This window comes from Acipenser ruthenus, chromosome 7 (assembly GCF_902713425.1).
Source record: "Acipenser ruthenus chromosome 7, fAciRut3.2 maternal haplotype, whole genome shotgun sequence".
NCBI lineage: Eukaryota > Metazoa > Chordata > Actinopteri > Acipenseriformes > Acipenseridae > Acipenser > Acipenser ruthenus.
The window spans coordinates 13,851,196-13,864,222 of NC_081195.1; the positions used below are offsets into that span (position 1 = coordinate 13,851,196).

Genomic DNA, 13,027 nt, shown 5'->3' on the forward strand with positions numbered 1-13,027 from the left:
TCTGTATGCAGAATCATCATGCTACTGGCTGACTTCCTACTGCAACTCACAACGTGATTGGATTTACTGTTAAATGTCAACTGCAGGACTGTGATTATACAGTATACACAATGCCTTCCTGGTCAGTGCCAGGTTTTTTGTTTTTTTTTTAATATTCCCTTATGCGTGTTTTGCTGCAGGCACAAACACTCCCAACCCCCTTGAAGTTCTCATGCCACAATATAACTAAACAAAACAGGCATGTTCCTGTTACAACCTGTAACAGCAGGATGGTATTACTGGCAGAAGCAAGCTCTGCTGCAGCTCATGGAATAAAACACAGGTAAACAAGAAAAGAAAATGGATCTCCTTTATTCCAAGTCACGTGATGTTATTATGATAGCTCACATTAATTTCCATCATGACCTAAAGGTAACCTTATCTATAGTAAATACTAGGTTTCAAACCCTATGGGACGCTACACCTTTAATTGTGAAGTTCTGTAAATGTCCAAGTCAAAATTGTAACCATCCCCCTCCTGCACAACTAGGCAAGATTCTGGAATGTCCTTGGATAAACAGCTGCGGTGATTGCTTAACCGCAGTTATAATTTCAGCAAACAGGATAGGTTACTCATAGTTTGGCTGTTTGAAGAACAGAGTTTCTTATTTACATGCATTAACTCTTTTTCAAGAATGGCCTAAGAGGTTAAAGAATGTCTTAATCTTGCAAGTGTGATTCATTCTATGCTTCATTTGTATGAACTGTAAACTTGGGAACTGCTGCTCTCTTTAGACTTTAATGGTTTCTTGTAGCTGTGAAGGTAGCTAGTGTAAGTGCACCTCAAATTACTGCATAGTAAGGCAGAATATTTAAATTGAATGTATTTTTAAGGTAACACAGTGGGGTACATTGAACTGCTTAAATACTACATTTATCACATTGACATTTTATTAACAATAATCAATCTTATTAAAAATGAAAAAATATTCAAAATCTGAATTAAATATTTAAATGTACTTTATGACCGAACCTTGCAATCCGTAACAGTCTGTACTTTTCAATCAGCCACTAATTCACCCAAGTTCTGCTTCCGTAATAGTAATAAATTGCGCAATTATACCCCATCAAAAAAAAATTCAAAAAGCACAGAATATTCTGCAACCAGAAATTACAACTGAAATAAACCTTCGTGCACGGCAGCCTGAGATCACATGCATAAAATCTTTCAAAATACATGCATAACTGGAACTGAAATACAATGTCCAGTTTCTAAATAGCGATCTGTCATTTCTCCTCACATTTTCACGTATTTAACAGCAGTAACTTGCTGATCTTAATCTCTGTGTGACAGCAGAATAGACTAAGTTTAAAAATATCAGATATAATACCTTTATCCTTAGGGTGTGTAATTTAGTGACTGTAAAATGTGAACATGCTAAAGGAAATTTTGATTGTATTTAGGTATATACATTTTATAATAGTTGTCAGCATAAGAAATTAAATGTGACCTGATTGAAATGTCCAGTACTTGGTCCAAGGACTTGAGATCAACGGTCACAGGCCGAGGCCCTAAGAAACGATACTGAGCCTTGAGGACCCCAAGACTGCACCTAAACTATTTTTCATTAAAAGATGTAATGATGTTGTTCCAAAACATGTAAATTGTATTTAATGTAATTTACAGTACTTTATTTATAATCTTCCTATGATTTTCCAGTCATAGGAAGGGAGTCAATAAATATTCTCCTGTTGTGAAGAGATATTGTAACCTTGCCTATTAATGTGCTTTGTGAAAACCCAGGACTAGGCGCTGTGGCAGCTTCTGTGTCCACACCCTTTGCTACTACACTAAAGCCAACCATGATAGGTGCAGACAGGGGATTGAAGAGCTGCAGGAATGCGATTTAAGCTCACATTATTCTCATGCAGATGGTTGGCACACTACAGTATTTATTTAAGGCACTGCCATGGTCAACTGATCATTAACTGAGGAGGCAGATGTGTGGCAGCACCTCCCCTCACTTCCCTTGGAGTCCCCTGAGAAGAGGCCGTTCAGAGTGGCTGTAAACTCTGACTAAGAACTGAGCCCGTTCCACATTTATATGCTATTTATACTGAAATGTGCCAGATGTGCAGCAGCCAAATGAACTAAAAACATGCGTTTTACAGTGCTGGAATATAACTCAAAGGAAATCGGAAAGTTTGTTCATATTTTCGTGCTTGAGAGTCTTCCCCTCAACTGAGGAAAGACTACTTTGTCCACAATATGACCAAGATCAGTATATAGGTGGCAGGCTTGATGTTTACAACGAACATTGACAAAATAGCAATGGACACAATCATGAAATTGGGTGTAATCTTATTTCCAGAGACAGGAGGCACTTTTTTTTTTTTTTTTTACACAGAGAATTGTGAGGGTCTGGAACGAACTCCCCAGTAATGTTGTTAAAGCCGACATCCTGGGATCCTTCAAAAAGCTGCTTGATGAGATTCTGGGATCAATAAGCTACTAACAATCAACAACCAAATGAGCAAGATGGGCTGAATAGCCTCCTCTCATTTGTAAACGTTCTTAACATACCCTGTAAAACAATATTTCAATAAATATTTTTTAAATGCGTAAAACCAGAGCAATGAATCAATAGAAGTCTGCTAATCTTAACTAAAATCACAGGCTGCATAACTTTTGCATTTATTAACGGTCAGCTATCTAAACAAATGTCAGGGTGGTTAGTACAGACATGACTGAAGAAGGAGATTATGGGTTTGTTGCAGGGTAAGCATGACTCAGCCTAGGATTATGTCTGAAGGGAGAAGGAGGGTTGCCTCCCTATCTGAAGAGAAATTCCAGTTTCTTAAAAAATAAACAAGATCCCATTGCCTCAGTAGGAGGAGTGTGGTTGCTACACAGATGATACAAAGTGTAGGTAAACTTGGAAAATGACAGATAAAAACAACTTGGTATCTCTACCCCAGAAAAAAAAAAAGAATTGTTCTAACTGCAACTGTATATCATACATTATAGTCAGTGCCTTGTTTGAAGCTGGGAACTACCACACACACACACAGGTTTCTCAAAATTCACATCTTTCTACATTGAGTGCAAACAGGAGTGCCCAGCTTCACTTTCCAGCCATTGCTGGGCAACAAACCGCCCAGAGATCCTGGAAAAATGTCTGTGATTACAGCAATTTTCCTCCTACAGACAAATTGAGTGGGTTTTCTTAGTGTTACGCAATGGAATGCTCATTAACCCGTGTCCTTCCAAAAGGAAGATACTGTGTAGAGTGCAGCCCTTTTGATTTGTCTGCAGAGGACACGAGTATAATGCTGTTGGCACGGAACTGTGTGAGCTCAGCACTGCAGTGAAATTAAAAACAAATACAAAAATTAGGTTACTTTCACATAAACACTGATGTTTCTTACTTTTAAGAAACATGACTTGAGAACTTTGCGATTATAAAATGGTGTCCTGAAGCAAAACTGCAAGAGCCCTTGAATTGTACTGTAACTCTTTCCTGATTAATCCCATGTGTTCACTTGGAAAACCTGTTTCTATAAAAAAAAAAAAATCCAGGGACATGCCTATATCCCATAACCTACAAAAGAAAACTAAAATCAGCCTGACTGTTTCATTTGCGAGGCAAATGTAACCTTATCTCTTCTGACTCTCTAGCCTGTGTTTATACTCCAATGTTTCTGAAAGCTACACTATTTGTTTCATGTTCTCAGTTTGCTTATTTTCCTTTGAAGCTGCAAAATTCTGTAAAAACAGACACTGAAGCATGAAGGGGAAAGACAATTATAGACTAATTTAATTAATTTATAAGTGAGCATATTACCCTGATTTATTTAGTTTTTTTTTTTTTAAATGTGCTGTCCCCATACACGGGCACATGAGAGTGAGAGTCTTTGTCAGAAAGGCTCCTGTTATTGTGTGACTAAAGACATCCCAACCAAGGTTGTAAAATCCCTTTCTCTTCTCTGATTGTGCTGTGCACGTCTACTCCCAGTTGGATTCAGGTTCAGAAACAGTTTGACTTGATTGATCTGCATCATTGTACTTAAAGGATATTCAACAGAAGAAAATCTGGACCAGTGATAATGCTGCTAATGTTATTGGAAATTCATTTTAAAACCTTGGTTAGCTATCCTTCAATCAAATACATTAGAATGCATTCCCTGACATTATAATTCCTCAGGGGTCCTTGCTACATTTTACTGTCAGGCATGTGTACTACAAACAATTGGAGGAGATAGAAATGCTATGCAAAGCTGCAATGGAAATCTCATGGTAAGAAAAGGCTATGAAGACTCCAACTTACCCAAATTACAATTACAAAGGGATTTGTTGGATTCAATGCCACTCAGTCTCAGTGCACAGTACACATCAGGAGTATTTATCTAAGACTAGAATGAATTATTTTTAATATGGGTATAAAGTCAACATTTTTTTCCCCTGGTAAACAAAACAAATTCTGACAAAAAAAAACCAATGAACCTCAAGCGGCCGCAGACTTCATTTCATTTACAATACAGGAATTAGAGACAAATAATTTAAACATCTGAGATATGTAGTACACACTTTGTCTATCCATTGACATTCATTGAGGACAATTTAAACACCTTGCCAACTTGCATTAAATCAGTCCTGCCTACATGACCTTAAAATCTATTGGCCGTGTTATGGAAGGAATTTGTATTTTTCTTGTCAAGTCTGCCTAATATCTACAGGGTAGGATTCACTTGCAAATACCTGAGGGATTTTGTTATATTCCCCAGGGTTCAGCCGCCTTGCAAACCCAGCCTTCAGAATCACCTCTACCTAACAAAACATGTTCTGCACAGTTGACATCAGACAGAATGCTTCTCTATCTAAAACACTGCAGAGCAGGTTATAGCACGCACAGTAATGGGCGTAGCAACTGTGAAGGCATGTCCTGACTGAACCAAATTCCCAAAAGGTGCTGCCTAAAGTCAATATATAAAACTAAAATGCTGCAATTTATTGCAAGATGAATTGAAGCTTAAACTACTTGAAAAATTGATATCAACATTCAGGGTAATTCTCCCTACAATGTAATGCTGTTCTTGGACCCAAGCCATATCCTTATCCATCCTACACTATCTAATGAAATAAATAAGTGAAAGGAGCACAGTACCTTTATCGAGCTTAATGTTTGGATGGCCTTTTTCACAATTCATATTTTTATATGTTGCAATTTTAACTTGCATTCGTAATATTACAGCAAGTTAATGCATGCCTGTCAGTTTACAGGCAGGTAGTTAAACAAAATGCATAAGTAATCAGGACTGAAGGGAACATACTTGTCTTTTCCGATGGTTTCAAAATCTTTGACTGTAACAGTGATGAATGAGGAGGAATCCAGAGGTAAACCCTTGAGGTCAAATTCAAGGACCTGGAGGCAGAAATAAAACTCAGTATCTGTTTTTCATGTCTGTGGTGGATCTACACGAGTAGACCCACGTGTATCCATTAACCTATCCTCCTACATCCAGTATTGCAGAGTGTTCCGGGTGGACAGATTAATGGTTACACCATTAAGTCAATTTTAATGAGAAAGAATACATTACCTACAATATATCTATATACCTATGAATACATTACCTATGATATCTATATTTTTTAAAGTCTGAAGATAGTCAAGATATGAATTAAAAGTAATGATTTCATACTTAAGCCAAGTTATCTTTGATTTTTCCCAATTACGGTAGATGAAGACTGAGCTAATTTAACATGTCTATTTCAGGCTTTCCCTACATCTTGACATAAGATAGGTACAATGTAAAAAATCAGCCAGTAAGAATTCAAGTCTTTACAAAACAGAATGACCTAAAAAAAACTGCTCTGACAAGATAGAACCATTGCAAACCATAGCTGGAATTTCTAACAGGGAGTATTCAATGACATAAATCAAATAGAAGGCAAACAAATGCTATGAAAAAGACATAGTGGTTTGCCTTTTAGACTAAAGTTTATTTCAATTACAACTATTAGCAGAAATGTAGTTTTATATATAGAAACGTTTTTTACCTTATTTTGTTAAATAAATACTAGCTGGCGGTGGACCAGTGCATTGCAGTGTATTTGAAGTCTTGTTGACCTTTAAAAATCCTAAGAGCATAGCACTGTCTGGCACTCGACTGACAACAAAAGATTTATTCACTCAAGGTTTCCTCTTAACCTATAAAGCAGACAAAATGGCACAATTTTTAATCAACGAATTATAAAACACAACTTACCTCATTCCAAACAGGATTTAAATTACTATTAATAGATTTGGTTTTCTTCTTTTCATCTGAAAACAAAAAATCCATTATTGGCTTTAATATTTTTTCAGTCATAACTGCTAATATTTTGGGTATCTTTAGTTTGGTTGGCCAGTGAATGACCCACCCCAGTCTTTTAGCATTTGATAACTATATAGATATATAGATATAGATATATATATATATATATATATAGATATATATAGATATATATATATATATAGATATATATATATATATATATATATATATATATATATATATATGTATACTTGCATGCCTTTGGTATGTCATAGAATAAAGCAAAGAAGCTGTGAAAAGAGATGAATTATTGCTTATTCTCCAAAGATATTCTAAAATGGCCTGGACACATTTGTTGGTACCCCTTAGAAAAGATAATAAATAATTGGATTATAGTGATATTTCAAACTAATTTGTTTCTTTAATTAGTATCACACATGTCTCCAATCTTGTAATCAGTCATTCAGCCTATTTAAATGGAGAAAAGTAGTCACTGTGCTGTTTGGTATCATTGTGTGCACCACACTGAACATGGACCAGAGAAAGCAAAGGAGAGAGTTGTCTGAGGAGATCAGAAAGAAAATAATAGACAAGCATGGTAAAGGCTACAAGACCATCTCCAAGCGGCTTGATGTTCCTGTGACAACAGTTGCAAACATTATTAAGAAGTTTAAGGTCCATGGAACTGTAGCCAACCTCCCTGGGCGCGGCCGCAAGAGGAAAATCGACCCCAGATTGAACAGAAGGATAGTGCGAATGGTAGAAAAAGAACCAAGGATAACTGCCAAAAAGATACAAGCTGAACTCCAAGGTGAAGGTACGTCAGTTTCTGATCGCACCATCTGTCGCTTTTTGAGCGAAAGTGGGCTCCATGGAAGAAGACCCAGGAGGACTCCACTGAAAGAAAAACATAAAAAGCCAGACTGGAATTTGCTAAAATGCATATTGACAAGCCACAATCCTTCTGGGAGAATGTCCTTTGGACAGATGAGTCAAAACTGGAGCTTTTTGGCAAGTCACATCAGCTCTATGTTCACAGACGAAAAAATGAAGCTTTCAAAGAAAAGAACACAATACCTACAGTGAAACATGGAGGAGGCTCGATTATGTTTTGGGGCTGCTTTGCTGCACCTGGCACAGGGTGCATTGAATCTGTGCAGGGCACAATGAAATCTCAAGACTATCAAGGCATTCTGGAGCGAAACGTACTGCCCAGTGTCAGAAAGCTCTGTCTCAGTCGCAGGTCATGGGTCCTCCAACAGGATAATGACCCAAAACACACAACTAAAAGCACCCAAGAATGGATAAGAACAAAACATTGGACTATTCTGAAGTGGCCTTCTACGAGTCCTGATCTGAATCCTATCGAACATCTATGGAAAGAGCTGAAACTTGCAGTCTGGAGAAGGCACCCATCAAACCTGAGACAGCTGGAGCAGTTTGCTCAGGAAGAGTGGGCCAAACTACCTGCAGAAGTCTCATTGAGAGCTACAGAAAACGTTTGATTGCAGGGATTGCCTCTAAAGGTTGTGCAACAAAATATTAGGTTAGCGGTCCCATCATTTTTGTCCATGCCATTTTCATTTGTTTTATTATTTAAAATATTATGTTGAAAAAAAATCAAAAGCAAAGTCTGATTTCTATTAAATATGGAATAAACAATGGTGGATGCCAATTACTTTTGTCAGTTTCAAGTTATTTCAGAGAAAATTGTGCATTCTTCGTTTTTTGTGGAGGGGTACCAACAAATTTGAGCACGTCTGTATGTATGTATATATATATATATATATATATATATATTATATATATATATTATATATATATATATATATATATATATATGGGCAGCAGTGTGGAGTAGTGGTCAGGGCTCTGGACTCTTGACCGGAGGGTCATGGGTTAAATCCCAGGTTGAGGACACTACTGCTGTACCCTTGAGCAAGGTACTTTACCTAGATTGCTCCAGTAAAAACCCAACTGTATAAATGGGTAATTGTATGTAAAAAATGATAATGTAACTGTATGTAAAAAAAATTAATTAAAAAAAACAAACACACAAAAAAGTGATATCTTGTAACAATTGTAAGTCGCCCTGGATAAGGGTGTCTGCTAAGAAATAAATAAATAATGTGTAGCATGCAAGGTATGTTATGTATCGTGCCTTAATGAACTGATATGCAAGTGGTCACATTTACACTAAACGTTTGTACAGTACAGTATGTATATGCTTGTGAATGGGATACAAGGGCATTTTGAACTGCAGTTACTTCGCACTTGACTACCTAGTCAAGGATCAGCAGGCTATTTATCATCAGTGCACACATTCACATGTCATTCACAAATCCCAGCTGCAATATGATGGAAGTCCTACCCACAGTTTGGCAATGCATTATGATGTCACCAGATTGCAAAAGGAAAACGCCTGTTAACACATGCCCATGACACACATGCCCAAGAAAAACATTAACACACTGTCCTGGCCTGTGTTTTAATCTTGTTCAAACCTACTGAGCATGCCTGTGTTTGGTTGGGACGCACCAAATACAAACCCCCAAATCTACGGCTTATCTATTTCACTGTGTGATCCACTCAAATCAGTTGTTCTACACTCTACTAAGGGGAGTGGATTGTAGGTTTTGTTCCCTTATAAGGGCATATGGTTTCAGTCTTGCTCAAGTGAGAGAACATTCAAGTGCAATAAATTCGTTCAAAGCACGATTCTAGTTGTGAGCTATTAGGAATCATAAGCTTCACTGTGCATTCCTCTAAATGCATTATCTGTTGTCGGTGTTGCAGTGATCTTGTTTATCAGTAATTGAAAGCCAAAGTCAGTATACAATATACCATAATGTGTACTACAATATATTTTAGTACACAATATCGCTACAGTTTAGCCTTCTCTGCACTCTGCTTCATTAAAAACCAGACTTTGCTTTCCAGTTTGTTTACATTTTCTAAATCCCCTAGCTTCAGCAGCAGGCACACAAGCTCCCTCCTCCTTTGAAACACTCCTTTATTAAGGATACAATAATCAAGGTCTTAAACCTGAATACTAATGTCTACTTCTCAAAATGAAGTCTCATAAAATAACAGTTTACCATGGGCAGTGTCTGAAGAGATGGATTAATAGTAGGGGATCAATAGCTTCACAGATTTCTTGCATTCATTGGCATGTCTGGGCACAACCTGCATATTTCTCTACCTTTGCTGTGAAATCAATACAAGAGGTGTGGCTTTTCTGTTTCTAGAGCTCTGGAATGACCTCTGCTAGGTTGAGACACACTTGCAGGTAAGGAAACGGTGCCAAAAAACAAAACTGTTACAGTCCTCTGCTTTCAGCATATACATACTGTATATATTGTCTGCATCAGACAGTAGTTAACTATTTTGTGCATTTTCCCCATTCATCTTTTCAGCTGTCAACTCCTTAAAATATAGTCCTGATTTTCTAACGTCTATTGTACAGCCTCCTCGTTACTGGCTCACATTGCCTGTGTCCTATTTAGATAAAATTGGAATTTCAGCAACATATTCCGCAAGACCTACATTTCTTATACACAGTATAATACAGGAACTAATGTTTTGCTTGTGTAAATTTGGCACCAGGCACATTTTTCCAATGAATTTGCTTAAAAATACTGCATCAACCACACCTAAACAGGAAGTGATTTCAACCTGTATACACTCTTCAGTTAAAGGAACAATTGTACATTGATGCAATTACAGTGGTCTGCTTATGACCGCCCCACACACACTATGCACCAAAAGGTTTACTAGGACAGGATACAATAAACACTATTCCATCCACTAGTGCATTTTCTATGCAAAAGCATAAACTACATTTCATCAAATTTCATCACAGCCTTATATAATTGATTACAAATAAGTATCACCTTCCCGTGCATTGGACACTGCATGCAGTTTCAATGCATCTATTTGGCATTTTGATTTAAGAGTCAAATCTATGTGTGCTTTCCAAATTGAGGGTCTAATATTTTAGTGTTTGCGATTTTATTACATTCATGCTAAAACAAAATAAACCACGAAACAAAGCATATATATATATATATATATATATATATATATATATATATATATAAGAATACTTCCCTAATTGTTAAAGCCGTCATTCCACTTTACCACACCCCAACAAAGTACCATGAAAACCTAAACAAACATTAACACTATCATGGCAACATCGTATTATCTTCAAGTTTGTCTTTTGGATGCAACTAAATACAATACAGTACAGTACAAACAGCCAACCTATTTTATAGAGAAAAAAAAATGGATACTAAACGTTGTCAGTTTCTGGTTACTATATACACAATAAATGTAACGATGCAAAAATATATTTTTTAAAAATGTAATAGAAAATGAATGCCAACAAACAAATCCTAATTTAGTTTTAACAGAAAAGTTAAGAAATGTTCAGAAAGTAATTAAATAAATAAAGCTTTACTTACCTTTGAAATTAACAGTGGTTATTGGATCGGGTGTTCCAAAGCTGCTTTTGGGGAGTTTGCTTGCGGATTCCACAACCACCCGAAGCATTTTGTCGACGTGTTAATATTCTTTTATTTATAGCGAAAGATAAGTTAGTCGAGTTGCTGCATACTCTGCTGCCGCTTCATCGCCGCACAGAAGAAAGAGGAAATGCCTTAATTGTGGAGTTTTGGAAAAGAGGAGGGTGGAACCTCAAAGCGGATACCCAAGCAGTTGGAACTATCGAAAAGGTAAGCAGCAAGGTTACGCATCACGTGCTGTGGAGAAAATGTATATTGTTCTATTAAGTGAATAAATACATTTAAATAAATACACGTGCCTAGGAACACAAATGAAAAATGTAACTTGGGTTGAGTAACAAATGCACTTGTCACTTGTTAAATATTCTATAGTTTAAACTTGTAATGCTTACATTTACATCTAACCATGGATAAATAAAAATAAATAAATAAAAATAATAATAATGTCACAAAAAAATATAAACTCCAATTGCATTATCAACATGGTACACATCGGAACATTCCGGATATTTTCTTCACAACAATTTCCTTTACTTATAATGTTAGTTTCTATCACACTACATTTAAACTATAACAGTTCTGTAGAGAAATTAGCGAGTTCAGTTATTGGAGTTTGGGGTGCAATGTGCAAGCCTAATTTAAAACATACGCCACCAAGTGGTGTTTTAAAAAAAAAAAATCTAAGTAGTATTTTACGGTTGTTACATTAACTTCAGATTATTTTTTAAAGAAACCTTCTAAAGAACGTCATGAGTAATACCATTCTTGCAGTATTATGCTACATACTGGAATTACTTTTTTTTCTATTCTATTTTTTTCCAAAGAGCTCAAATTGCTTATGACAACTTTGTCCACCCTTAAAATAGCATTCAGTAATGATGACATGCCTTATACGTCACTGATGGTTGCTTCTTTAGAAAGTAGCCCCAGTTTTTCATAGGTCCCCTGAAAGTAACACAATTGCATGTTACCCCAGCTAAATATGCATGGGGTTATATAATACCATTCCAAAATAGCCTAAAATGGCCATACTGTTTACAAACCTTCCTCAGTTTAGGAAATGAGAGCAAGCTCAAGTTTAGTTATACAACAAAACATGATGTCACTGCTGTCTGTTTATTACATATTTAACCTGATGCATACTCTCCTTGATCAATATCAGCTACTGTATAATTTGTCTCACCACCCCTTTGAAAACTGCTTGTCTCTATTTCACTGTGATCCAAATAGGCTAACAAGGTTTACCATGCCGTGTATCCCATAATATGTAGAACTATTTTGTAAGTTATCAGATGTATGTTGTATATATTGAGGTTATGTTCTGAATCTTGAGGATATATACAGAGCATCAAGAATCACAGCCAAGCACAGTTCACTGATAATTGAATGTTATGACGAAACAGACAACGTAGTTCTGTTTCGGTGTAATTACCCAATCGTGATATAATTCAGATGTCCACACACTAGATCAACAAAGATACAGAATGATTTCATTTCAGTCGTTGGGGGCAAAGTAGTCCCTTTAAAATAAGTGTTTTTCTTTGTTCTGTTTTGTTTTTGTTTGTTTTTTTTAAAACATGTATAACATTTTGGGGTTGTCACTGTTTTCAGAAGTACTGGTATTGACTATACAGTTGCAAACTAACTGAATAAAATACAATACTTTGAGAATATTTCTAGCACTTAGTATTCCGTTGCAAATGCAATCCATAATGCCTTTTGATATTTCCAGAAACTGATCACCGGTTATTGTTTTCCCTTTTCTCGCAGCGCCCTCTGCTGGTTTGTAGGATGAAATAGTTTTTTACGTAACACAATTTTCCTCACATCAGTACCACAAATGCAAGGGGCCACGTATATGCTTTTTATTATCCTAGTCGTGAAACTAAAGTGCAGCTTGTTTTATTAGTAACAGATACAAAATAAGGCAGACTTTGACTTCTTCCATAAATTAACATTCTCAGTGGATTTATTTTTCACACAGAACGGTGCAAATGACACTTACACATGTAGAACTCTACAAATCAAAATGTTTTACTCCAGTTTGTGATTTGCACATGTTTTTGAAGAAATACATTTGTAAAATGCCAGTAGTGATTTGCGTTTGATTAATATATAGACAAAGATGAGGATAGGTGATACCTTTTTACTGGACTAACTAAACAACAATTAACCACAAGCTTTTAGGACCTCAAGAGGTCTCTTCA

General features: G+C 36.3%; 1 protein-coding gene across 7 annotated transcripts in view; it reads right to left on the minus strand.

The window, feature by feature from the left end:
• Positions 1 to 10,899, minus strand: part of LOC117415472 (myoferlin) — a 59,635-nt gene extending 48,736 nt beyond the window's left edge. For all 7 annotated transcript variants that reach the window (XM_034025901.3, XM_034025903.3, XM_034025898.3 and 4 more), the window contains exons 1-3: positions 10,761 to 10,899; positions 6,247 to 6,302; positions 5,311 to 5,402 (exon numbers count right to left, since the gene is read on the minus strand). In XM_034025901.3, coding sequence (XP_033881792.3) covers positions 5,311 to 5,402; positions 6,247 to 6,302; positions 10,761 to 10,848 — 236 coding nt within the window. In that variant the 5' untranslated portion in view covers positions 10,849 to 10,899. The remainder of the gene's footprint in view (positions 1 to 5,310; positions 5,403 to 6,246; positions 6,303 to 10,760) is intronic.
• Between the last annotated feature and the right edge of the window lie 2,128 nt (positions 10,900 to 13,027).